The sequence below is a fragment of the Camelus dromedarius genome, chromosome 20 (assembly GCF_036321535.1).
Source record: "Camelus dromedarius isolate mCamDro1 chromosome 20, mCamDro1.pat, whole genome shotgun sequence".
In the NCBI taxonomy this organism is placed as follows: domain Eukaryota; kingdom Metazoa; phylum Chordata; class Mammalia; order Artiodactyla; family Camelidae; genus Camelus; species Camelus dromedarius.
Window position 1 is genome coordinate 934,363 of NC_087455.1, and position 23,932 is coordinate 958,294.

General features: G+C 50.4%; 1 protein-coding gene across 10 annotated transcripts; it reads right to left on the reverse strand.

Moving 5' to 3' along the window:
- Window positions 1-1,343: 1,343 nt before the first annotated feature.
- On the reverse strand, window positions 1,344-23,929 carry ZNF623 (zinc finger protein 623). Of its 10 annotated transcripts, none has more exons than XR_838678.3 (6): window positions 10,282-10,953; window positions 9,785-10,036; window positions 4,400-4,513; window positions 3,131-3,222; window positions 2,883-2,990; window positions 1,356-2,049 (listed from the first exon to the last, which is right to left on the reverse strand). XR_838678.3 is itself a non-coding variant. In XM_064476752.1 (3 exons), the coding sequence occupies exon 3, from the start codon at window positions 16,617-16,619 to the stop codon at window positions 15,210-15,212; it is 1,410 nt and encodes a 469-aa protein (XP_064332822.1). In that variant the 5' UTR covers window positions 16,620-16,708; window positions 16,854-16,956; window positions 17,538-23,787; the 3' UTR covers window positions 12,956-15,209. The 10 variants fall into 10 exon arrangements, 4 of the variants coding, with proteins under 4 accessions (XP_064332822.1, XP_031295658.1, XP_031295661.1 ...); XR_010376992.1 differs by lacking the exon at window positions 1,356-2,049 and adding an exon at window positions 5,813-9,486 and having other exon boundaries at window positions 2,903-2,990; window positions 10,282-10,973; XR_004132624.2 differs by lacking the exon at window positions 2,883-2,990 and having other exon boundaries at window positions 1,344-2,049; window positions 10,282-10,956.
- Between the last annotated feature and the right edge of the window lie 3 nt (window positions 23,930-23,932).

Genomic DNA, 23,932 nt, shown 5'->3' on the forward strand with positions numbered 1-23,932 from the left:
AGCATTTCCAGCCAGTGCAGGGGCCACTCATTATGGCTTCTAGTTTCCAAGCCTGTAAGGCAGCTTGATCGTTCATCGCCCTGTGTGTCTGCCAAGACTCAGCATTCCCCCACTCCACAGCTGACCTCCGGCTGCTCTGGCAGGGGCAGAGGAAGTTGGCCACACCAGCGTCCTGCCCACGAAGGCTGACAGTCTGGTGGCAGAGATGGACATCGCGAGCATGGACAGGGCATGTAACAGCAGAAAAGGCGTCCAGCAGGCCAGGGAGAAGCTGGCCTGCGGCATGTCGTGGCTGAGAGCGCCAGCGTGGGGCCAGCTGCTCAGGAGAGCCATTGGGAGGGGTGTGCCTTTGCTCTAGCGGCACGAAGAGCCACAGGAGTCTTTAATGTTTAACCTGTTGGGGGTAAGTTTTTCCTTTTTCTTTTTGTAAACCTTGGTTTGGTGGGGGTAATTAGGTTACCTATTTATTTAACGGAGGTACTGGCAACTGAACCCAGGACCTCGTGCATGCACTCTACCACTGAGCTATACCCTCCCCCGGGAATAATTTTTTAATTTTGATATAATTTACAACCTAGAGAAAAGTAACACATGGAAATCCCATATACCATTTATCCAGATTCCACAGCAGTTTGTGTTCTGCACCTTGGTTGTTTCTGTCTGTGCATTTTTTCCTGAGACATTTTAGATTAAGTTCGAGAGGCTTGCCCCTTCACAGCTAAATCCTTTAGTGTTTCCCAAGCACAAGGACATCCTACCACACTCCCGCAGTACAGTGATCCCAGTTAGGAAACTTGGTATGGGGAATATAGTATTAGCTAATCCATAGCTCACGTTCAAATGTCAGTTGTCCCAATAGTATCCTTTGTGGCCTCTCCCTCTGCCAGGGCCCTGCATCACATTCAGTTGTCAGTCCCAGTGCGCACAGGCCAGTTATTACGGTGTCCCTCAGGTATGGTTTGCACTCATCCACGGCTATATCGGGGAGGTGGAGCGTGGGGGAGGCCAGGCCCCACCCACCCTCAGTGCCGGCCGAAGGGGTAGGGACTTGCCCAACACAGAGCAAGGTTTTTAAAAACGCTAGGTCTTCAGACTGGAGTGCTGGGTTGCAGAGCCTGACCAGCGAGATGGTTTCCTGTCGGGGTGGTGCCCATGCGGTGGGCGCAGACCCAGAGGGACCCTCGGGGCTCTGCAGGGCCAACACTCCACCGTGGACCACGGACTGCACACCCACGTGGCAGGCCTGGGCCTGGTGGAGGGAGGAGTTCAGATCACAGGTTTAAAACGGAGCTCCCCCGTTCTAGAGTGAAGATAATTTATTAGCCAATAGAAATTTTAAATAATATGGAACTTGCACAGAAGGCTGCTCACGTGCCTTATTTTTTTTAAAGAGGTTTATTGTATTCATTTGCATTTGCAGCACAAGCAATAAAGCACACAGGCCCTTGTAAAAACAAAACAAAACAAAACAAAAACGGAGCTCCTGTTCATGACCTGTGTACCTTGATGGCCCTCCCACTACCCTCCTGGTGAAAATTTAGCTAAATGTTCTCGATCTGGGTTGGGAGAGTTTGTAGATGACTGGAAGCAGCAAACAGATTCTCTTGGAAGAGTTCACTTGAAACCCAGGATGGTAAAAGTTTCCATAACCATTTCTCTTTAAAAGGAACTAGGGCTCTTGTGAGATTTGGGGAAGGAAATAATACAAATTGAGTCCAGAACATCTTGCATCTTGTGCCAGAAAGCAAGATTGTTCCCAGAGAGAGAGCTGTCAGGACAGAGTAGGGTGAAGGGTCCTGATGGGCCAAGCCAACAATTTCATCATCAAAAAGAATGCACTGAGTAGAAACACATAAGATATACAAAATGCATGAGTTTAAAGTACCGTAAGACCCCACTCCACTGGTCATCTTGAAGGTTCCTAGCACAATAATCCAGTATTCTGAAAATTAGTAAATGAAGAATCACATCCATTCTGCCTTTCCCATATGAACTGAATTTCAGGATAAACAAATTGTTGGTGAAGGAAAGTTATGTACAGAATTCCACCTATAAGTGCAGAAAAAATATTTATGTCATAATGGTTGCTAAAGCCTATTGGTGAAAGATTAATGAGGATAACAGATGGCTCCAGCTGATCTCCTGAGCCCCTGAATGACCTTAACTTTGCTAAGAGTGAGACACTTACGTGCGTCTGCACTGTGCAACTTACAAAACATTCTCAACTAGAAACAAAACTGGGGGAGAGTATAGCTCAGTGGTAGAGTGAGGTCCTGGGTGCAATCCCCAGTACCTCCATTTAAAAAAAAAAAAAGAAACAAAACTCTGATAATAATCAAGCTTCTAGCTCTAACTATGTATACAAAATATAGGGGACAGAGGAACATGTTAAAAGACAGTTAGGATGTAATCATCCTATCCTCTATAAGGCAAATGACTTTTTTTCCCCCAAAAAATAAATGGCAAGGAATTTTAAAAGGGGGGGGGTTCTTAACAATTGACAGACTAAGACACATTTCCACTTAATGCAACTTGTGGACCTTGTTCAAACCTTTATTTTAATTTGTTGTGTTAAATCAATAGATTTAGATAGAGTTTCTTGGTAATTATGAAGCTACTGAAGAGCAGCATATTCCACACTTCCTGTTCCCAGGCACTCTTCCCAGCATCTGGCACACCACTCTCTCCTGCCGAGACAGCCCCTGTCCTCAAGACCCTCCAGCCCATGACTTTCCATGAAATAGCTCCCTGAGAGACATCACCCAGAGTAGGCAGTTGTCAATTTCTTTGTAGTTCTGTCATTTTTACTTTATGTATTTGAAGCAATTATTAGTTGCATACAAGTTTAGTACTAGCTCTTTTCTGTGAATTGACTCGTTTACCAGTTTGCAGTGTTCCTTGCCTCTGCCCACAGCCTGCTCCAGCTTTCTTCTCGTTTTGTCTTGCACACCCCTTTCTATGGGTGTCAGTTTCATACTTCAGATGTGTCCCTAGAATCAGTATAAATGGTTCTTATATTTTAGAATACAGTCTGACAATCTTTGTCTTTTGACTGGAGTGTAGTTATTTTACATGGGTTGATTTACGGTATTCATGGAAGTTTTTTTTTATCAGTTAATTTTTTACTTACTGTCTCCTTTCTCTGTGTTTCATTTGAACCCCTCCTTCTCCTTTCATTTCTCTACTTGTGTGGAAATCACACTCTTCTCTGTTAGTGGTCACCTAAGAAATGTTAACAAGCACATTTAAGTTTATAATTCATGAAGATAATATTATTACCCTCCTCCCAACCCTCAGAATGCTTTAAATTTCCATCATACCTTCCTGACTTAGAACCTATTGATAATAAGATTTTAGTTCTGCTTTGCCTTTTGTTAACCCACAAATTAGACACTGTTATTCTTTATGAAAATTTATCCACCTGCATACTTACCATTTAGGACATATCTGTGTGTATGTTATGCTTTGATTAAAAAAATTTATTTTAAAAATCCTGCTGGGCTAGTTCTGGTAGTTCCTCATTCCCTGCATGGCTTTCCGGCATCTGCTGCTGAACAGAGAGCTCAAACTCAGCCCTCGTCTGCCCCATCAGGCTGCCTGCCACCCCGACAGCGGCTATGGGGATGGAGGAGAGCATGGCCTTGAGGCTGGGCCACATGGGATACCAGTCCCAGGGACACATAGCAGCAGAGGGGGTGGGATGGCCCTAATGGGCACCTCCAGTCTAAGCCCCTCTCAGACCACTCTCTTCTGTCCCCTGCTCACTGCTCTGTGGTTCCTGCCCCATGTAACCACTGCTCACCACGCAGGCGCCATGGGGGCTTTCCCGATGCCACCCAGAGACCCTCCCTAGGATTTCCAGGCCAGTGTGGTGAGCAGGACCACAGCAAGCCCACCCACAACCTTGCTTTGTCACCTCCCGCAAAAAGCCACTGACCCTGCTTAGCTTCTGGTCACCTCAGCAGGGGCAGGGTGCCACTGGACAGGCCCCCTCAGAGGGTGCAATGAGGACTCAGGTGAGAGCAGCACCTCCGGGGGTTCAGTGAACCAGGCCAGGCTGGGCTAGGGTGGATGCTGACACAGACTGTGGCTGGAGAGCAGGGGAGTGGGTGGCTGTGTGGTAGGCAGGGCACAGGGCACCCTGTGGGTACAGCGACCCAGCCTGCAGAGGAAGGCTGCACGTGCAGGGAGGGAGACGACCTGGTCCTCCCTGCCTTGGCCTGCATTGTCCCTCTGCAAAGAGCCCGCTGGCGCAGAGAGGCCTGACCCTGGAGCAAGAGTGGAGATGGGGATGAGGGGGACGGCTGGACACCAGAGCAAGTAAAGGGCCCTCACCATCAGGCTAGCCTGGATCTTTGTGACTGAAGATCCAAACATTGAACAAAAAGTGAACACATACCTGTTAGAATGGCTGAAGTCCCAGAGGCTGACACCACCAAGTGCTAAGGAGGAGATGGGGCAACAGGAGCTCCCATTCACTGCTGGCGCGGGAACACAGAATGGTGCAGCTGCTCTGAAAGATAGTTTGGTGGTTTTTTACAAAATTAGCATAATCATACAACAGGACCCAGCAATCACACTCCAACCCAGAGGAGCTGAAAACTCATGCCCACACAAAAACCTGCATACAGATGTTTATAGCAGCTTTATTCATAATTGCCAACGCTTGGGAGCAACCGAGATGTCCTTCAGTAGGTGAGCAGATAAATGATAGTCCAACCAGAAAATGGAATATTAATCAGCATTAAAAAGAAATGAGCCATCAGCCATGAAAAGACATGGAGGAACCTTAAATGCACATCACAAAGAGAGAGAAGCCCACCTGAAAAGGCTGCTTACTGTGGGATTCCCACTCTGACTTTCCGGAAAAGGCAAAAACACATGGTGACAGTTGAAAGACTGGTGATGCCAGGCACTGAGTGGGGACGATGCTACATGGTGGATGCGTGTCTGTGTATTCATCCAGACCCACAGAATACAACACCAAGACAGACCCCCAAGGCAAACCATGGCCTTTGTTAACCACGCATCAGTGCTGGTACATCAGCTACTACAGACGAGCCACACGGAAGTGAGATGAGAAGCGCGGGGTGGGGTGCTGGGGAGGCTCTGGAAATCCATACTTCCTGGTCAATTTTTCAGTAAACCTAAAGCTGCTCTAAATGTACAGCCTATTAGTTTTTTTTTTTTAAGTAAAAACATTAAAGTAGTGGAATCCTTTTATGATTCTGAGGAGTAGAAAGCCACTTTTTAATGTTAACCACTACATATAAAAATAGATTAAAGCCAAATTTCTACTGTGTAGCACAGGGAACTATATTCAGTATCTTGTAACAACTTTTAGTGGGAAAGAATATGAAAATGAATATATGTATGTATATGCATGACTGGGGCATCATGCTGTACACCAGAAGTTGACATACTGGTTTTTTTTTTAATTAATTATTTTATTTATTTATTTATTGATTTATTTATTGATTGATTGATTGATTGATTGATTGATTGGAGGTACTGGGGATTGAACCCAGGACCTCATGCATGCTAAGTACACACTCTGCTACTGAGCTATATCCCCCTTGACACATTGTAACTGACTATAATTTTTTTAAAAAGCCAGTCTTTAACAAGAAAGAAAACTCCAAGGCATAAAAGAAAAGATTATAATAGGAAAATCAACATGAAAAGCATTATGGTAAAATATACTATAAATTAGAAGATAAATGACAATTTGGAAAAAATATTTACAGCGACCAAATAGACAAAACATAACTTTATAATAAACTATAAAGAAAAAGAGCCAACGAAAACCTACCGGAAAAAGCAGGCACTAAAGAAGAAACCCAAAGCCAGTGCACATCGGAGAAGAGCAGCTGCCCGGGACACAGGGCAGTGCCAGCGACAGCAGGGCCCAGGGAGGGAGGGCCCCCCCGGGCGGGGCGGGGCGCCAGCCTGCTGAGCCTGAGCGCGTGGCCGCCCCACCTCCCTGGCTGTCTGTTCCTGATGAGTTAGTTCTTCCAGGAGTCTGTTCTGCAAATATGCTGTGGACTGGATTGTGTCCCGTGAAAGATGCTTAAATCCTGACCTCAGAATGAGACCTGACTTGGAAACAGAGTTGTTGCGGATGTCATTAGCTGAGATGAAGTCACCGTGGAGTACGGAAGGCCCTAATCCAATCGGACTGGTGTCCTTACAAGGAGTCAGAGACGCACAGGGAAGACCCACGATAACCGAGCCAGATATGAAGCCACGTGGCCACGAGCCAAGGGATGCCAAGGATGGCCGTACCACCAGGAGCTGAGAGGCAGGTTTCAGAGGTACACCACTGGGCCAGTTCCTTGACCTCACACTTCTGGCCTGTAGAACTGAGACAGATTTCCGTTGTCTTTTATTTTTCCTTTTTCAGTCTTATTTTGTAGAATTTAATTACAGTTTGACTGCACATACACATTATATTGCATGTAAATACATATATACAGTATACTGCACTTTTTTTTAGTTTATATATATGTGCTAATTGTTTCTAAGAACAGATTAGATCTTTAGCTTTTTAAACTTACATACTTATCAAAGGAATAAAGCCAACTACAAAATAAGAATCAACAGAATGTGGTAACTAATCATAAAGGACAGTCAAATGTGCTGACACAGATTCAAGAAATCAAAATAATAGTTCATTTGTGTCCTTATTATTATTGTTATTATTTTTTAGATTCTTCATATAAATTATGTCATATGGCATTTTTTTCTTTCCAGCTGACTTCACTTAAGAGTGACAATCTTCAGGTCCATCCATGTTGCTGCAAATGGCATTATTTTATTCTTTTTTATGGCTGAGTAGTGTTCCACTGTATGTATGTACCACACCTTCTTTATCCAGTCATCTGTTGATGGACATTTGGGTTGTTTCCATGTCTTGGCTATCATAAATAGTGCTTCTATGAACACTGGGGTGAATAAATTTCTGTTGGCTTCAGCCACCCAGTTTGTGGCACTTTTGAGGTACATTTGGGGTATGGTTGTCCCAGGAGACGGATACAACCCACTCACACAAACAGACGTCAGAGTAAAATTGTTCGGTGCAGGAAGAGGCCGTCCACAGTCCTGAGCTATGGAAACCACGAAGCTATTAAGAGCAGGGAGGGACGAGGAGGCTCCTTGAGAGGCGGACAAAATACATGAGCAGAAGGACGTGGAGGGTGTGGTTCCACTACTTTGAGGGAAACAAGCCAAAATCATGTGCTCACTTTCAGGGCCCTAGACAAGCACTCGAGGACACACTCGCTGTCAGCAGACTATCCCTCTGGCCTGAGGACCAGGTGGGGGGATCTAGTCTCTGCTGTTTCCCAGGGGGATCCTTTGTTTAGTGTGAGGCTTATATTGACCTGTAACTTGGAATAAATTTCACTAAAACAACGTGAACTCGGCTCTCTTTTCCAGATAAAGTTGCCTAATTTATTGGTCAAGGGAATGAGGACCTCACCCCTCCCTACCCCCACCCAGGGGAAGGTCTACACTTTTCACGCTGGCAGTCAGACCACAGGGACTCCTGGGGAGGGGGGTTCAATAGGTCACAGACAGGGACGAGGTAGCAACAACACACCAGCTTGGGTGTTCTGCACCCCAAGTGGGAAGGTGTGGGATGCTGTGCTCTGTGGGCCAGGTCCCGAGAAGGCTGCTGGGCGAGTCAGGGAGAGAACGTGTGTGAGGGCGTGGACTCCCCACAGCACCAGGGCCCAGACCTGGGACGAGACTCAGCTGTCAGTCTCCAGCGGCACACCTGTCCTGTCCCAAGGTGACTCATATATCCTCTGCCCCAGATAAATACAGATAAAGTGGCAGCTGGGGCAGCAAGCTGCTGGCCAGGTGCACCTGCCCTGAGAAGGCTGGTACACCTTATGGGACACCTACCTCAAGGACCCCACCACTCTGCCCCTGGGGACATGGCAACAGGGCACTGGCAGTGCAGACCTTATGGTGTCTTCACATTTCTTCACTACCACGCCTCTCCTTCTAAGGTGTCAGGATGGCAGCGTGTCGTCAGGAACAACGTGCAAGTGCACGCGGAGGCCGCTGTGTCCCTCACCGCCTGCCAGCTGCCGCTCCCTCAAAGCCATCTCCACCGGCGCCCGCAGAGCCAGGCACAGAGAAAACTGCAGTCTGGGACTAACCAGCCAGCACAGGGGAGCCGGTGTGCTTGCTGTGCAGCGGCCGCCAAGCGCTAGGGTAACCTGCTGGGATCCATCCATAATCATCGGCAGGTGGAATGTAGTTAATTTCGTGATTCTGAATTGTTCACATTTAACCCCACATGGTCACAGCAGGAGGTAAAAGCATCGTGAAGGATTACAAACCAGAACCAGTGACCCAGCCCCTGGCCAGCTGATCCTGCAGGACGAAGCTGTCTCTGTAGTGCTTATTGTCCAAGACCGGCCATTCACACTTGCGCTGAAAGGCCCCCTGAGGGCCTTCACAACTCCACGTGCTGGCTGGGAACAAACTAGCCACTGTCCTGCCCACAGCTCTGAACTGGAAGAAAAACACAAGCACTGGTGCAAAGATTTGGATTCTATAAACAAAAGAGAAGCCACGTGGATGCTCCAGTGGGGAGATCTGTTTACTCTGGAGGGCCCTGGGCTCCATGCTCGCGTGGCCTCAGTGGCCATGACTGTGTGACCCCCTCCCAGCTGGTCACTGACCCAGAGAACTGCTGCTGCAAACTGAATTGTTTCCACCCACCTCCAAACAAAATCCAGTGTGAAGCCTTAACCCCAACGTGGTGGTGTTTGGAGGTGGGGCCTTTGGGTGCAATAACGTCATCAGGGTGGGGCCCCATGGTGGGACAGAACCCTTAAAAAAGGAGGAGACACCAGGGCTCTCCCTCCCTCTGCCACGTGAGCACATAGTAAGAAGGCGTCGTCCGCAAGCCAGAAAGTGGATCCTCCTCAGAACCTGGCTGTGTTAGCGCCCTGATCTCACACTTGCGGCCCCAGAGCTGTGAGGAATACATTCCTGTTGTTTGTTTAAGCCTCCTGGTTTGTGTGTATTGCCATGCAGGCCGAGCTGACTGACACAGACCCAAACATGACCTAATGGCTATTTCCAACCTCCTTCAGTATGTATTAATGACCTTAAAATATAAATACCCTGTGAAATAAAATTCAAACATACTCATGACCCAGCTTCAAGCAACTCGTTTGCCAGTATTTTTTTGTTTCTTCTTTTTATAGAATTGTAAAGCAAATCCCTGACATCATGCCATTTCACCCATAAGTGTGTCGGAATGCATCCTTAATAAGGACTTCTAAAAACAGAATCACCATTATCATCACAAAGTCCTTAATACCAAGGTCACGTTCAAATGTCCATGATTGTCTCGAAAATGCTTTTTGTAGCTGGTTTGCTCAAATTGGGGTGAGAGGTCCCTCAATGCAGTGCCTCTGGCGCTCTGCTAGCCCTTCACAGCCCCAACCTTTTCTCTCCGGAATTCTTCAAAAACAAAACAAAATCAAAATCCTTCACCAGTTATTTAGATAACCTGCAACAGCACTCATACAGGAAGGGGGTCAGGTGTCCTGTCCCCTGACCAGTTCTCCGAGTGAGAGCTGGTGCCCTTGTGAACCCCACTCAGCAGGTTTTGGGGCTGCACGAGAAAACATGCCTCAGGTTTAGAACAAAGAGGTCTTGGCCACCCCAGCGCCATGACACTGGCAGCTGCTGCGGGAATTATAAAGCCACAACAAAGAGGTCGCCTCTCCCCACAAAACCCTGTAGTGAACACGGCTACCTTAAGAGCCAACTTCAGGTGCCGATTCAAGGTCCAGGGCCAGCTCCCAAGGCTCTTCAGATGGTGCTGTCAGGGGTTCTGTGACAGACAGTCCTGGCCACAGTAGCAGAAGCGCCAACTGTTCTTCTGACCTCACCTGATATTCGACTCATCTGTGCTCTTGGGAGCAGCAGGACTGGGCAGACCTCTAGCGCTTTTCCCACGATCTGCGGACGTCTGGTCACATGACACGGGGAGAAAAGTCTTCCCAAACTGCATGTGTTCAGGAATAGAAATAAAAGACACAATGCTATTTTACCAAAGATGGACTTTACCAAAATTAAAAGTTTTTCCTTACCAAAAGACAGTTAAATGAAAAGGCAGGCCACAGACTGGGAGAAAATATCCGCAGTACGTGTATCTGACAAAGGGCTCACATCCAGCACTAGAACACCTACCAACCAGTAACAGAAAGAAAAATGAAGCTTAAAATGGACATAATATTTGGATTCTCTCACCAAAAGATGTACATGGCTTATAAACACACGAGGAGGTACACTGGGCACAGGCATTTCGGGCAGCGCTTAGCAGGAGAACCCGAGCTCCTCCAGCCACTGATCACAGCGATAAAACAAGAACGGCTCCCTGGACTGGGCATCCACTACGTGTTCCAACGGCTGCACTTGGCCGACTGAGAGAGGACTGTGTGAGGCACGGCCAGAAGAGCGGGCAAGGGTACCCAGGGCATCCTGCGCCATGGTTTTACAGGAAAGGCAGGAAAGGTCTAACGTAGACCTTTGTGGCAAGTTACGTTTCAGAAAGATCCCCCCGCGGTGAACAAAATCAGAAGGCGGCAAGGCGGGGCGGAGCGGGGCGGGGCGGGGGGAAGACAGGGAGGTGACCACTGCCCACCGACAGTCGAGCGGAGAGAGGAAGGGGGCCGGGCAGAGGCGGGGACGGCGGAAAGGGAGAGGCGGGAATGACCGAAGACGCCAATGGACTTGAAGCGCAGGCAAGGCGAGAGACGCGGCTCCCCCAGAGGAGGAGCCGTGAACCGGGGCGCGGAGATGGGGTGCCTTAGAGACTAAGCCGGCAGCTGGACCCACACCCGGATCCTTCCGGAGCGCCCGGCGGAGTCACAGACGCGGAAGCAGCCTACGGCCACGGACGGGTCGCCCGGGGAGGGCGCCGCCGGAGAGCGCGCGGGCGGACGAGCCGAGGCGCGGAGGGCGCGCTGGGGCAGCCGGGGCCGCGGGCGCACTGCTGACCGGCGGGCGGACCCCGCAGGGCCGCGGAGAGCCGGGGGTGGGGGGTGGGGGGCGGGCGCAGCCGGCCGAGCCCCGCGCTCGCGGCCCCTCCCCCCGCTCGCGGCCCCTCCCCCCGCTCGCGGCCCCTCCCCCCGCTGCTCCCGCCTCCCACTTCCGCTGACTTCCCAGCGGAAGTGCTCTTCCCGGAAGCGGCCCTCCCGCCCCTCCAGGCATTCGTCTTCCTGGTGCGCGCGAGTTCCGCCCACCTTCCCGGCCCCCGGAAGTGATGAAAATGTATCAAAATTTAGGGAATGCGGCTAAAGCAGTGTTTAGAGGAAAATTGCTGGCTTTAAACGTTTAAGTCAGAAAAGATGAAAGGTCTGAAAACTAAAGCCCTAAGCTTCCACTTTCAAAAGCTAGAGAAGAGAAGGGAAAATTAGCTCAAAGGAGAAGGAAAGAAAGAAAATGATTCTACTTTCATGAAATAGACAAGAGACAATAGAGAAGATCAAGAAAAACCAAAGCTGCTGCTTTGAAAGGACTAAGGACGTGGGTAACGCTCTAGCTAGACTGATCAGAAAAACACAAGACACAGTCTCCACCAGGGAAAGAGGGGACATCATTTCAAGTATAATTAGTTAAGTAAAATGGAATGCACAAAAACAATGAAAAAAACTTTAACAACTTTATGCCAACTTTATGCAATTGTATTAGATGAAATAAGTAATTCCTCGAAAGATACAAGTTACCAAAATTGGCACAAGACGAAATAGAAAAATCTGAGTAAGTGCTGTATCTGTTAGAGAAATTGAATTTGTAATTTTCCCACAAAGAACTCCCCAGGATTTCACTGGTGAAAGCTATCAAACACCTAGGGAAGAAATATTATTATGCAAACAACTTCAGAAAATAGATGTGGGGAGACTAATTCACAACTGAGAGCAATGTTACGCTGGTATCAAGACAAGGACGTCCTTTCACCGCCTCTACTGAAAACTGTACAGAACGCCCTAGCAGTGCAATAAAACAAAAAAAAAAAAAAAAGGAACAAAGTCTATATAAACTGGAAAGGGAGAGGTAACATTCTTTGATTATCTACACAGAAAATGCTGAAGAATCTAGAAAAAAGCTATTGGAACCAATAAATGAATTTATCTAGGTTGCAGGATATGAGGTCAATTACAAAAGTCAAATCAATTTCTACACACTGGCAATGTCAATGGGAAAAAGGCTTTTTAAAAAACCAAGCTAGAACTCAAAAAGCATAAACTATTTTAAAAATTGGGGGCGGGGGGGCGGTGAGGGTGTAGCTCAGTGGTAGAGCACATGCCTAGCATGCACAAGGTCCTGGGTTCAATCCTCAATACCTCCATCAAGAAATAAAAAAAAAAAAAAAAACTTAATTATCCCACCCAATTTTTTTTTTTTTTTGGTAAATTGGACCTTTAAATTTTTTTAAGTTAAATCTGAAGAAAATTGAAAGGTAAGCCAAAGACTAAAAAATACTCATCACAAATATGTATTTGGAAGAGATTTTGACCCAAAATAGAAAAGACTCTTACAAGTAAATAGCAAGACAAACAGCCCAACTTTAAAGTGGGCAAAAGATGTGAACAGACACATCACAAAAGGTGAGACAGACTGGCAGCACGCACATGGAGAGATGCTCACCATCACGGAGCAGGCGAACACAAACCAGAAGCATAAAGGTGTCACCTACGCCACTAGGTTTCAGAAGAGGGCTAATACCAAGTGTTGATAAGGACGTGGGCCACTGGAGCCCTGACAGTGGCAGAGGGTACAATGGCACAATCACTATAGAGAACTTCTGGGCTATTCCTTATAAAGTTAAAATTCATGTATCTCATAATCCAGCAATTAAATTCCTAGGCACTTACCCAAGAGAAATAAAGAGGCATGTCCAAATAAAACACTTTTACACAAATGCTCATTGCAGTTTTATTCATAACAGCCAAAACTGGAAACCCAAATTTGCACCAACAGGTGAATAATAAGCACTGTTTACCCCTACAATGGAACACTACTCACAAAGAGAAAGAGCTACTGAAGCAGAAGTACTCAGCTGAGTCTTCAAAACGTGCCAAAGTGAAAGACGTCAGACACACAGGATTACATACCATGTGCATCGATTTACGTGAACCCCAGAACAGGCAAAACTAATCCACGCAGACAGAAAGTGGTTACTTGGGGCTAGCGTGGGATTAACCAGGAAAAGGCAAAAGGGACCATTTCTGGGTGAGAGAACTGTTATTTTTCTTGATTGTGATGGTGGTTACACAAGTACATGGATATGTCAAAATTCCGTACACTTAAAAATAGGTGTTCTACTGTATGGAAACTGGACCTCAACCAAAGTTGGTTAAAATGGTCTGATAAAATCTGCTTCTATACCACCTGAAACATCTCTAGTAATGGTGAGTTTCCCAAAGGATGGAGTACTGTATGCTCTTTTTGAATTATTTACCCCCTTAAGGCTTCTGGCATTGTGGGAATTTAAGACTGAAAATACACCCTCATGGGCAAAACATTGCTTTAAATCATTTCAAAACTGGCTGTTTTGTTAAATGTTTAGATAAAAGAAATTCAGAGGCAACAACTTAATAGTTCTGCTAGACAGTTTGCCGCTGGGTAACAGAACTTGCCTGCTTCTGACAGCCCCTCCTAGAAAGGGACCCGCCACATCTCCCATTCCGCAGGTTCCCGCTCCAGGATCACTCGCCTCTCTAGCTGACATGTTTGCTTCTCTCTGGAGGCCAGTTCAAGTGTCACCTCTTCTGCAAAGCTGTCCCAGACCCCCACGCCGAGTAAGTCAGCTCCTTACCTACGCTCCTACACGACAGGGACGCATGTGTACTTCCACTCAGCGTGCAGTTCCCCATCAGGCTCTGGATGACTCGAGGTGGGCAGTCTTAACTGTTCCCCAGTTTTAGGGCTGGTCCTTGTAGAGCAATACATTTACAAATCAATGCCAAAGCGATCCAGAGAGCAGGGAAAGGGAAAAGAACTGGAGTCAGTCATGGAACTGCTGAGACAGGAAAAAGTCATGCAGTGCACCAGGACTGTGAGCCCTTGGAATGAATTAGGAAGATGCACACACAACTAAGTGAAGACAAGGGTCCCCTCAAAAGTGGACAGTCTTGAATAAGCTCTGATAGCAAAAAACACAAGGGGCGCTAGTCTTAACACTGGCCTCACTGAATGAAGTGCAAGCAAAAGCCAACGGGGCTGAGAGGGAAGTCGTTTCCAGTAGACCAGAAGGCTATAGTGTTACAAAACAGAACAACAAAAAGAACATCCAAACAGGTTTTTTAAATCAGTACTACAGAGAGGACAAAGCCCAGCACACAGCTCGGGCGCGCTCCTTCTATACCTCACCCTAGACTCCAGCGACACATAAATCCGTCAGATATGCTCACTGTTCTCCAGGAATTAACAGTGTAATAATGGAAGAGATGGTACAGAAACACAATGTTGACATATCAAAGGAAGTGCACTAACAGGTGAATGAACAACAAGCAACAGAAGCAGAGGCGGGGGAGCCGGCTGAGCCCAGCAAGGGGCCTGAGGCGGGTCCTGACGCGTCCGGGGAGCCAGGTGAGCAGAGAGCGACATCCAAGCGAAGACAAAGGAGGCTGGAGCGGCTTGGCTGAGTGGGGACGTCTGGCAGTTAACAGCCGCGAGTTCACCGGTGGCAGATGGGGCTCCAGGAAGTGCAGGGAGTTTGGAGTTTATCCCGAGGACAACAGGGAACCAATCCGCAGACTTGGACAAGGAAGTACCTTTCTCCAACTTGCCTTTCTGATAGACCAAAATTTGCTAAACAATCTTCTTTTAAACTAATAAGGTGAGATACACACTTCTGAACTTGACTGGAACAGGACTGAGCTCAGGGGCGGTTGTAACGGAGCAGTAAGATACAAGAACCTTCTCTCCCGGCCCAGCTCCTGCCCCGGCACTGTGCCAGCTCAGCCAATTGTCCAGTCGCATGGCTCCCTGGAGGGCACATGTTCCCACAGAGGAGGATGGGGGCCAGCACTGCCACAGTGGCTGGCAGGGGTCCACTGCGGAGGCAGCCCCGCCCGTGACGTAGGGAGACGCAGACACATCCAAACTTGCGTGAACCAGGCCTCTTTGCCATGCGCTTCCAGACCCCAATCGGCAAGGTGGAGGGTCGTCACTTACGAGTCCGTGTGCTCCCCCTGACCTACATACTTCTTACCCAAATGTACAGGGGTCTTACTCAAGGGAAGTCCCTCCTGGTGAACATCTTGGTTACTTTTAAAGTTTGGAGCTGAGCTGAACTCTTTCCCATACTGGCTGCATTCGTAGAGTTTCTCTTCAGTGTGAATCTTCTGGTGCTGAAGGAAGTTTGACCTCTGAATAAAGCCTTTCCCACAATAACTGCACACGTAGGGCTTTTCTCCAGTGTGGACGATCTGATGCAGCAGGAGCTTGGAGCTCTGAATGAACGCCTTCCCGCAGTCCTTGCACTCGAAGGGCCTGTGCCCCGCGTGGATCTTCTGGTGCTCTGTGAGGTGCGCCTTCTGGAGGAAAGCCTTCCCACACTCCTTGCACTCGTACACGCGCTCCCCGGTGTGGACTTTCTGGTGTCGGATGAGGTACGAGCTCAGAAAGAAGGCCTTCCCGCACTCACTGCACTGGAAGAGCTTCTGGCCAGTGTGGATGCGCTGGTGCTGGGTGAAGTTGGACGTCTGGCTGAAGCGCTTCCCGCACTGGCTGCAGACGTACGGCCGCTCCCCAGTGTGGGTGCGCTGGTGCTGAACGAGCTTGGAGCTGCGGATGAAGGCCTTCCCGCACTCGCTGCACTCGAAGGGCCGCTCCCCGGTGTGAATGCGCTGGTGCTCCACGAGGTCCGAGCGGTGGCGGAAAGCCTTCCCGCACTCCTGGCACTCGTACTGCCGCACCTCCGTGTGGGTCTGGTAGTGCCGGACCAGGCTGGAGCTGCGGATGAAGGCCTTCCCACACTCGTTGCACTCGTAGGGCCGCTCGCCTGTGTGAATCCTCTGATGTCGAATGAGCAGCGAGCTCTGGCTGAAGCCCTTCCCGCACTCTTTGCATTCAAAAGGCCTCTCGCGGGTGTGAACCCGCTGGTGCCGGACCAGGTCTGCGCTGTGACAGAAACCCTTCCCACACTGGGTGCACCTGAACGCCTTTTCTCCCGCGTGCGTTTTCTGGTGCTCCCCAAGGCCCGCGAGGTGGACGAAGTCCTCCCCACACACGTCGCACACGTAGAGCCTCCCTCCAGTGTGAGCTCGCCGGTGCTCGGCAAGGCGGGCGCTCTGGCCAAACCCCTCCCCGTGTGTGTCGCACCTGTGCGGGTGGGCCTCCCCTTCTATAAGCTCTCTCTGAAGTATGAGGAGGTTGGAGCTCAGGACCGGGCTCCCCCCTGACCTACCACCCACCAGGGCTGCTTCTCCTGCTTGGATCTTCCAGTGGGTGACCGTCACTTGCTTGAAACCTGCCTCCTGGGAGGCACAGCTCCGCAGGCTCTGCCCTTCCAGGTTTCCCAACAGCCCCCTCAACCTGAGTTCGGGGGCCCCCCCAGATGCAGGGGCAGCAAGCTCCATCACCGTGAGGGCTTCTGACGTTGCCGTCTGCAGATTTCCATGCTCAGAAATTCAGAGTCTGGGGTTGCCTTCGAGTCACCTGTCAGAACCTGAAATAAGAGAAAGGTTATCTTTCCCTTTGTTAACAGATGGGAATCTGCTGGAGCACGTAGGGGATAAAATGCAAATCCAAGGAGTGGGAGAGCAAAGTGTCCCTCTGCCCACACTCCTGACCCAGCACAGTGCTCGGCTCACCCTTGGGGCGGTTTCCCTGGGCTCCACCTCTGACCTCAGGGGCCCGACTGGCCAGGGAGCAGAGGGGAAGGAAGTGGCTTGGACTCCATTCAAAAATCCAGACCTATTTCCAAAGAAACACAAGTTTATCGCTCTCATCACCTGTCCACTGCCCTTCCTGCCTTCAGGTCCTCCATCCCTCCTCGCAGCATGGTCGGTCTATGGTGTCACACTCACTGCAGGCTACGTATCAGTCGTTCTCCTGCACGTGAGCCCCAGCTCCTCTACCACATGCACGAGAAAACCGCACCTCGGCCAAAACTCAGCCTGCTTCCTGACCTGGTCTGCATCCTTGCTGGCTGCATTCTCTCCATGTTTACAAGCACTTGCCTAACAGGGCCCTGAGAGTTGCCCGCAATGTCTACACCTGGGTGAGTCTCCCATAGGGCCGCCTCCTGGTTCTCTCCTCACAAACGTCCAACACTTGCCCTCCCTCTCGGCTGATGACCTTGTGTCTCACTTCAGGGAGAAAACAAAAGCAATGAGGTGAGAACGTCCATTTTTCCCACTACGTTTACCAGCCACCTGTTGGTGCCCACGCCGCTCCCTCCCGCATTACATGGGTCGGTGTCCTTGTTGCAGTCTAAGGGAGACACGTCCCCTTGGGCACTACACCCACCCGTTATCTACTCAGTGACCCCAGACCTGCTCTGCAGAAGTCTGGAGTTGGAAGGTTCACGGCAGCACCACTGACGACCACCAAAATACCCATCTGCAGAGAAAAGGGTGGCCTGAGGAGTCCTCCGACAAGGGAGAAACAAACAGCGGTGAAAAAGAGCGCCCGCAGAAAAGCGCAGGCGAACCTCGCAGATGTAACATCGATTGAGAGTTCATATTGTGTGATTCCACTTACTCAAAGGTCAAAAACAGACAAAACCAGTCCATGGTAGGGAAGTTGAGGCAGGGATGGTCTCCAGGGAGCTCACGATTGGCAAGGGTGCAGGGAGGCCTGGGGGTTCTGGGATCTGCACATGGGCATGTTTGCTTTGGAAAAGCCTGGTTACTTAACCTTACATGGTCACCAGGACGTGGCACCCAGTTCCCCTCTTCAGAGCAATGCTGCCCTCCAGCTCTGGAATTCTCCACTGAGAACCGCCTTCAGGCAGGAACCTGCCAAAGCCATGGCCCCTCCCAGGAAAGGCCTCCCACTGGAAGCTGCCCGTCACTATGGAGTGATACAGAATTCACGGCAGAAACAGTGTCTATCTGCCACCTCTGTGCTGCAGGTCATAGGTCCAGCTTGGCAGGACTGGGACCCTTCTGAGTTACACAGCGTGTCAGCCAGGCTGAGGTCTCATCTGGAAGCACTTCCAAACTCAGACCATCAGCAGAATCTGGTTCCCTGCACTTGTAGAACTGTCTCAGCTACGTGCTGTGGCTCCCTGGGAAAACCTGTCTTCCTGGCAGAACAGCTCAGAGAATCCCCCCCCCCCCCCCGCCGTGACTTCTCTGCCACCAGTTGCCGAAAACCTCGTCTTCCCAGGGCTCCTTTTGGCAACTGACCGGGACCTTCACTACATCCCTGAAATCCCAACCTGGTGGCTGGGAGGTGCTGGACATGAGGGGCCAGGAATCTCAGAGGGCCACCTGAGAACACAGCCTACCACACCCCAGCCAGTGCCCTTGCCTCCACCTGGGGCAACTCAGAAGGGTCATACTAGCCCCCAAGATCCACTGGGATGTGCCTTGGTCACAATTTTAACCTCACTGCCCAATCCTGCCTGCCTTCCAGGCATGTCACCTGAGGGCTCTCCCCAGCTGAGTCCACTTCCCACCCGAAATCTGCACCAGCAGGAAGCAAACTGATTGCTGTGCAGCCCCACGAAGGGATGCCATCCAAAACCCATTTGCAACGTGGCTGCCAAAGACAAGGATGTGCCTCCGAGGACAGAGTGGGGCAGAGGGCGCAGCCCAGGGAGCAGGTGTAACCAGGCTACACACGCTCTACGTCCAGGCCGGGCTTCCTTCCCACATCTTTCCCCTGCCCCTCTGCTACAGCTACATCACATGAACCCCTCTGACAAACGCCTCACATGCACCTATCTAACCACCACCATTTCTGTCACCCAAAACGCTCCCCTCCAAGGTTAAGCATCTCTGTTATGATGGTTAAGCATCTCTGTTTTAAGTCTCATTGAAGTGGAGTCATAACAGCATGTTCTTTTGTGTCTGCTTTTTATTAATCGTGTGCCCACTTTTTATTAAGGTACAATTCACACACCATAAAACTCATCATTTTCAAGTGCACAACTCAGAACATCCCTGAGGCCGCAGAACCTTTGCCCCTGTCTAGTTCATCCCAGAGCACTCGGGCCTGCACTGCGCCCACCCCCAGGACGTGCCCGGGAGCGCCCCTCCCTCCCGCACAGCTTCTCCGTCTGTCCGGACGTGCCACCATGCACAGCCCACTCTTCCACTCACCCGCAGCCGGGCTGCTGGCAGCTCAGGGTTACGAGCAGAACAGCTGTCAGTGGCCCTGTACTTCTCTTTCAGTCGACGGAGGGCCTCATTTCCACTGGGTCCTGGGAACACTTCAATCAGTGGCCACTTGTTCAGACCACCTTTGCAAGTTCTACCCGGAACCATGGCAGCTGTGGACCAGCAACTGCTGTGGGTTTGGGGTTCTCCCCCTTCCTGAGTGCATGCGTCCATGTGACCGCCCTGCTCTCTTGCTGGGTGTGGGGGACAGCATTTGGGGAGGCTTGATGTGGGACCAGGTGGCCAGTGGGGTAAACTGCGGCAGAGACTGAAGACCGCCCAGCATCCTGCTTCCTTTTAGTGACAGAAATCCCTACAGAAATTTTAGTGTTCACACAGCCACCTGCAAATGACATTTCTTAATGGGCCCTGAAGTGAGGTGTGACTGATTCCAGCCAAGGACCCAGGAATGGAAGGAGTGTGTGCATGTCCCAGTCCCTCACCCAGCCCACAGTGACAGGTGACAACACAGCATGGCAGGCTCCCAGAGACCTTGAGGGGCGGAGCTGCCCAAGTGCCTGTGAGATGGAACATGAGAAGCCACGTTTCTTGTTGGAAACACCATTTTCGAATCTGTTACAGCAAAATTAACCCATGCTTAAAAAATGGTAATAGTCCACCTGACTATTCAGATGCAGTTCTCCCCGCGATGAAAAAGCAGCGGAACCCCGACAGCAAGAAGGGGCATCTGAACAGCAGCAGACGGGAGGCATTTCTCTCCACGGAGACCCGCAGCCCGGCTTCCTGGAGCAGTGGCCCTCCCGGTGTGCCCTGCGCCACAGCATTTATGACCACTGCCTGGTCGCATGCGCTGAGAATGCTTTTCTGAGTTAGAGGCCCATTAACTTGGTTTAAAATCATTCTCTTGCTTACAAAAATTACTTTTAACTAGTTTCCCCCCCACCCACCCAGGGTATAAAGGTAAAGTATGCTAGTTGAGAAAAACTTTAAAAATAAAAATTAAATTACCTTTAACCCCACCACTCAGATCACTACACTGACATTACTTCTCCTCTGGCCTTTTTTCTGCCCCAATATAGTATGAAGTCAGGACCATGCTACTCAGTCTCACATCCTGTTTTGCTTTACTTTTCTATCTTGTTAGTTCTCAGCAATTACAAACATAAAATACACATTGTAGAAGTATTTCAAGAGGTAAACAAAACAGACAATGATAATCCCCAGCAATTCAACGCAAGACCACTGCCAGCTGTCTAGTTCACACGCACTCACCCAGACCTCTGCTAAAACGACTGTACATTTACTATGTACACATGCAGTTTTCAAAAATACAGGCAGGACCCAGTGCACCCATCCCTCTGCAACACTCTCCCCATCTCTAACGCACCCTGGCATTCTTGTGACCACCCACACAGACGCACTGGTGCGCCTGGCCTTGAAGCGGCGCTACTGTCAGAGGTCCTCAGGGTCCCTGCTACAGGCCAGGCGCTGGAGGGAGCGCCCATCCCTGTGCTCTGGTGTCATGAGGAAGGATGTTCCCAATGTATTCATCCCATTTCTCTTCCCCAGAGGTGGAAGGAGTTAGTCAAATCTTCAGGAGCATAACAAGGCATGCAGCCCGACCTCTCCCACCAGGGTGCATGCTCTGCTCTGCTCCCAAGCCAGCCCAGCCCCACCCCAGGGGAGGGTGCAGCTCCCAGGGCTCCCGGCAAGCAGGCAGGCAAGTGTGTAACTGGCACTCAGCCTAAGCAGCCCCACGTCACGCCAGCAAATGCTCCGATCAGTAGTAGGGCACATTTTGCCATTCACATGCCTCCCTGGTTCAGGCTTGGGAGAGGAGGGGCACTGTTTACAAGGGCCCCTGGCACCCCAGCCAGGTGGGCCGCACAAGTGGCTGGTGTGGTCCCATCACACCTTCGAACCTCATGAGGCAGCTATTAGCCCTGTTATTTACTCAATTTTGCAGATGAAGAAAGAGACTGAAAGTCAATAACCCAAGGCCACCAAGTCAGTCGTGGCAGCGCTCAGGTTCAGACCCAGGTATGTCTGTCCCTTGCCCTTTACCACTATCAAAGATTTTGTTTCCCTTTCCAGGTGTGAACTTTTTACACTTTTACAGGATGTTTTGCTTAGATCAGCCAGGACTAGTATTATAAAAGTAAGCTTATATTTTAAACTTTATTTTTCTTAAAAAAGGGGGTTAGGTTATTGGTTTGCTTTGGAGGTGATATTTGCTGATTTTTTTCATTTAAAATGACTGTTATACCACCTGAACACAAGCCTGCATCTGTTTACACGAATACAGCTTTAAAAACGTGTACCTCTTCATGATTTTCATAATTTTTTCCTTAATTTTAGAGGAAGATTTTCAAATCAGATATACCTTGCTTTGAATTAACATTTACTGGAAAATCAGCAATCTTTCTGTTTCTGCTTAGCTCCTTTATCTTCTGTGGATGCAAGCAAACTTAAATCGATACTCTTTCATTTAAAGAGACCTGAGTGAAATGAACAAAAGGAAATAAACACACACCAGATTCTGGTTCCAAAACATGCGAGGCTAACATAGCCCTCCTTTCTGCTGTGACACTAGAACAAGAAATCATCTAAGTACACAGCTGATGTTGAGAGAGACAGGCGATTCTCAGTGCTGGGGAAAGAGTGGGAGCTTAATCTAGGGGGTGGGGGCCTGTGAGCTGCCCGGAGTAGCTCTGAGATTGGGGGAGGAGTGGCACGCAGGCACTGGGAGCTGTTTCAGGTCCACATTGGTAAAGAGGTATTATGGCCTTGGGCTGGCAAGTTAGTCAGTCACTGTCTGCTGCTCACAGCCTAGAGACAGGACACAGGGAGGTTTACAGACCTCCACCCTCGGGAATAATGGGAAAAGAAGGGCAAAAGGGTAACTGAGTAAGACACAGAGCAGAGCTCCAGGGGACTGCACCTCTGGGCTGCCCTGCGGCCGCCACTGCAGCTCCAGAGGGACGTGAGCACGCAGGTGTGCTCCTCCTGTTTCCTCGTGGCCTCCTCACAGCGTCCACCAGGTTCAGGGAGGTTCAGGAGCTGCTGGCTGCTCTCTCCTCCTCCCACCCCAGGCCATTTGGCTTCTGCTCCCAGGGCTCTGACCAAGGACACCAATGGTCTTCTTCTTTCCTGACGAGTTCAGTGTCCTTTCAGCAGTCATCTCCCACAACCCGAGGCAGCACTGGACATGCCCAGCAGCTCCTGGTGCTGCTTCTATGGCACCACCCTGTTCTGGGTCAGCTACTTCCCGGAGCGCCCTGCCACCTCTGGCCAAGAACGCTGTCTGGGCCTTCTCAGCTCGGCCCTCCCTATCACCCCCAAAACCTTTCTAGGGAAGGAGGGAATCCATCACCTTCTCTCCAGGAGAGGCTAGAGTTACGTGGTCAGGCTTGTGGAAAAAACATCAGCCCTCCCCCACCCCTCGTCTGTATCTTCCATAAGAGGGTTGTTGTCATTAGGGCCATTATTAAGATATCGTTACAAGATTACATCTACAACAGGGACAAGAGTCCCACCTCTGGACAGGAGCAAGGTTTATCGCCTGAAGATTCAATGACATTGGCATCTCTCAGATCCTAGGTGGGCAAAAGACACTTATTTCTATCTTTCATCGGGACTGGACCTCAGGTGAAGTCAGTCATGCTGCAGAGAGCACCGCACGGTGGTCATGAGCTCTACGGACAAACTGCCTTAGCTCAAAGCTGGCCTCCAGCTAGCATTCCTGGGAAACCGCAGGCATGCTACTCAGGCCCTGGGGAATCCCATGACCAGGGTGCAGCCACTGTGTGAGGGGCTAAGACGTCCGGGACATCAGCAGAGATGGCCATTGGGACTGATAGCGACTTCCAATGAAAGAGAGCCGTCAGAGAAGAGCTAGGATAGCGCAGCCGAATCACCTCTCCCCACCTGGGAATTCTCTTTCAGGCCCAAGCGCCGGAGAGAACTCTGTCCGTGACCTGCACCCCCAGCAGGGGAGAGGTGCCGCGGCTCTGCGTCTCCTCCAGCACAAAGAGGCTCAAGCATCCCGCCACTTCCCCAGCCTCATCTGGAGAGCTCTCTTGGGCTCCAGAGAGAGGAGGCAGGCTTAGAACACGACAGCAGTGCCACCCGTACCTGTATCCCGACCCCACCCCAGGCCACCTCAGAGGGGCTAGCGAGCTTGAGAGCTGCGACACACGCCGAAGCTGGAGGCTACACGGTTTGAGGGTGTGACCCTGGAGCTGGGGAACTGAACCAAGAGTGGAACTGGGTATTTACCCACACGACGTTCTTTAGGAGAGAAGCTGCGGGCCGGACTGCAGCCCGGCGGACGCGGCCGTGACGGCGCCGGGAGACCGGCTCCCCGAGGCCCACGCTCCGGGACACCCGTGCGGGGCAGGCCGCGCTCAGCCCGCCCGTCCGCCCGGAGGACCCTGCCGCTGCCCGCAGCCCGGAGCGCGCCACTCACCCGGCGCCCAGTGGCGAGAGGACGGCACGCACCCCGCACGCAGACTGGGGTCCGCCCGCCCCGCAGGCCAGCCAACAAAGCCCGCACCGCCGCCCACACGCCGCGGCCGGAAGTCGGTCCGAGGCCCCGCCCG

What these genes read in the sequence shown, in the direction of transcription:
- ZNF623 (XM_031439798.2), bottom strand. Translation starts at nt 16,619, where the DNA reads ATGGAGCTTGCTGCCCCTGCATCTGGGGGGGCCCCCGAACTCAGGTTG.